General features: G+C 34.4%; 1 protein-coding gene across 1 annotated transcript; it reads right to left on the reverse strand.

The window, feature by feature from the left end:
* Positions 1-9: 9 nt before the first annotated feature.
* LOC125614782 (rho GTPase-activating protein 29-like) lies at positions 10-1,736 on the reverse strand. Its single transcript, XM_048797677.1, has 3 exons — positions 1,401-1,736; positions 524-712; positions 10-252 (listed from the first exon to the last, which is right to left on the reverse strand). The coding sequence occupies exons 1-3, from the start codon at positions 1,587-1,589 to the stop codon at positions 97-99; spliced, it is 534 nt and encodes a 177-aa protein (XP_048653634.1). The 5' UTR covers positions 1,590-1,736; the 3' UTR covers positions 10-96.
* Positions 1,737-3,036: the final 1,300 nt, after the last annotated feature.

A 3,036-nucleotide genomic window follows, 5' to 3' on the forward strand; every position in this document is an offset into this window, starting at 1 on the left:
AATATCTTAGAATAATGAGGGGGGTGATGACATAGTCTATACCAATGAAAAATATGAAATATAAAATATTTTTGCTCTTTGCATTTGATGGTAGGTTTAGAATAAAACTTTTACCTGGTGAAGGTAAAATTTTAACACTTCACAGATATCGTGTGAAGAAAATTCGGACAGATCTACTAAATGCCTTCCATTTTCCAGAGCTTGACACAGTATTGCGATTTTTGCCTTGTTGCCACTGACTCGATAAATTCCCTTGAAGAGAAAAGAAAAACAGAATGCAATATTTTACTTTAGTACAAAAAGCTAAATGCAGACATCTAGACAGAGTTGATGTATCTACTTCAATTTTTATTAGTATTTAAAAAATACAAGTTGAAGTCAAATAAATTAACATTTTCCAAATAAATGTGAATAAATTTAGTTATTACAAATGGAGAGTGCTGATTTTCTTAAAATCTCTTTTGCATTAAAACAAATCACAAAGGCATTTATGTTTTTAGAGTTTTAAGAGTAAACAACATACTTGTAAACACAAGGCAGTCTTTTCAATTTCTAAAGTACACATTTTGATTATGAAAGGAATGCCATCTGGCTCCTTTTTGGCAACACAGGACAATTCTGCTCCAAATAAGTGTATTTTCCCCCGAAGTTTCCGATGTCCGCAAACGATGGTTAAGTTTGCCATGCAGTTTTTACGGCAGACAAGAAGACACTATAAGAAAATGATATTTAAAAACTGATTGACTCACCTTAAAATTATTCACAACTAAGCAAAATACAGGCTGACTAATAATGACAAAAATAAGTTAAAAAGTACTATTTGTGGTTTGTGAATTACATTTAACAAGACAAGTATAGAAATAAACTGTGGGACTTTAATAAACATGTACTGGCAAGCCAGGTGTGATGGCATATGCCCATGATTCCAGCTACTTGAGGGGTTGACACAGGAATATCACAAGTTGAAGGCCAGACCAATCTAGCAAGAACCCATTTCAAAACACAATTTTAAGAAAGGGTAGATGGGCTGGGGATGTGGCTCAAGCTGTAATGCGCTCGCCTGGTGTGTGCAGGGCGCTGGGTTCGATCCTCAGCACTACATAAAAATTAAATTTAAAAAAAGATATTGTGTCCACCGAAAACTGAAAAATAAATATTAAAAAAAATCTCTCTGTCTCTCTCTGTCTCTCTCTCTCTCCCCTTCCTCTCTCTTTCTCTTCTCTCTCTCTAAAAATATGGCATGTGCAAGACCCTGAATTTAGTTCCCAGGAGTACAAACAACAAATTTATATATATTTAAATGTGTGTTTGTGTGTGGACACACACATCTCTAAATAAGTAAAATCATAACAAAAAAGTATATAGCAAAAGAAAAAATTGTGATTCCAAAAAGGTCTTACCTCTTCGCATTTAAGACCTCCAAATATGACAATGCGTTCACAGTATCTACATCTTGCTGGAAATCTCCATTTTCTGAACTTACGGGTGGCAGCTGCTTTTGCCATTAGTGATTGCTGAAATGTTCCAAGGGAGCAGGGTCCTAACAACAGAAATGTTAGTATGTAAGAAGGGTAAAATGACAAAGACATATATCACATGATATTGTACTTGGAATAATTTTTAGACTTTGAGATTACTTATATATTACAAAAAACTATTATTTTGAATTTCTAACATAAAAAAGCATCTCATTTATTGATCTCTTATAAAACACACATTTTTTCTTTTTTAATTTACTTATGACAGTGGAATGCATTACAATTCATATTACACGTATAGAGCACAATAGTTCACATCTCTGGTCATATACAAAGTATATTCATACCAATTCGTGTCTTCATACATGTATTTGGCATAATGATGACCTTCTCATTCCACCATCATTTCTAACCCCATGTTCTCTCCCTTCCCCTCCCACCCCTCTGCTCCAGAGTCCTCCTTTGTTCCCCCTCCCTACCCCACTATGAATCAGCCTCCTTATATCAGAGAGAACATTTGGCATTTGTTTCTTTAGGCTTGCCTAGCTTCACTGAGCATTATCTTCTCCAACACCATCCATTTATCTGAAAATGCCATAATTTTATTCTCTTTTATTGCTGAGTATATAGGATTTTGGAAGAACCCTGCACGTTTTTATGCAGAAATTAACAAGTTGATTCTAAAGTTTATATGAAAATGTTAAAGATATAGGAGAGCCAAAGAAATTTTAGAGAATCTAGACTGCTTGACTTTACAATTCACTGTAGAGCTACAGGATTCAAGACAGTGTGATATTGGCCTAGGAAGAGACATGCAAATCAACAGAATAAAACAGAATTTAAAGTAGACTCTCTTGTATTTAGTGAAGCTATTTCTTTTTTTTTAATTGATTTAATTTTTAAAAAAATACATGACAACACTGGAATGCATTTCAATTCTTGTTACACATATAGAGCACAATTTTTTGTATCTCTGGGTATAAAGTATGTTCACGTCAGTTTATGCCATTATATATGTACTATATTTTTTGCATTACAATTCTTAATACACATATATACCAATTTTTCATATCTCTGTTTGTATATAAGGTATGTTGACACCCATTTCAAGTCTTCATATATGTACTTTGTATAATGATGTCCATCACATTCCATCATCCTTGCTAATCCCCTTCCCCCTCCCTTTCTCTCCCATCCCTTCCTAGAATTAATCTCATCCTGCCATGCTGTTCCTCCTAACCCAACTATGAGTGACCACACTTATATGAGAGAAAACATTTGGCATTGATTTTTAGGGATTGGCTGACTTCATTTAGCATTATCTTCTCCAACACCATCCATTTACCTGCAAATGCCATGGTTTTGTTCTTTTTTCATGCTGAGTAGTATTCCATTGTGTATAAATGCCACATTTTTTTTTATTCATTCATCCACTGAAGGACATCTAGGTTGGCTCCACAGTTTAGCTATTGTGAATTGTGCTGCTATAAACATTGATGTGGCTGTGTCCCTGTAGTATGCTGTTTTTAAGTCCTTTGGGTAAAGTGAGAGAAGAGGA

The sequence above is a fragment of the Marmota marmota genome, unplaced genomic scaffold, assembly GCF_001458135.2.
Source record: "Marmota marmota marmota unplaced genomic scaffold, marMar, whole genome shotgun sequence".
Taxonomy (NCBI): domain Eukaryota; kingdom Metazoa; phylum Chordata; class Mammalia; order Rodentia; family Sciuridae; genus Marmota; species Marmota marmota.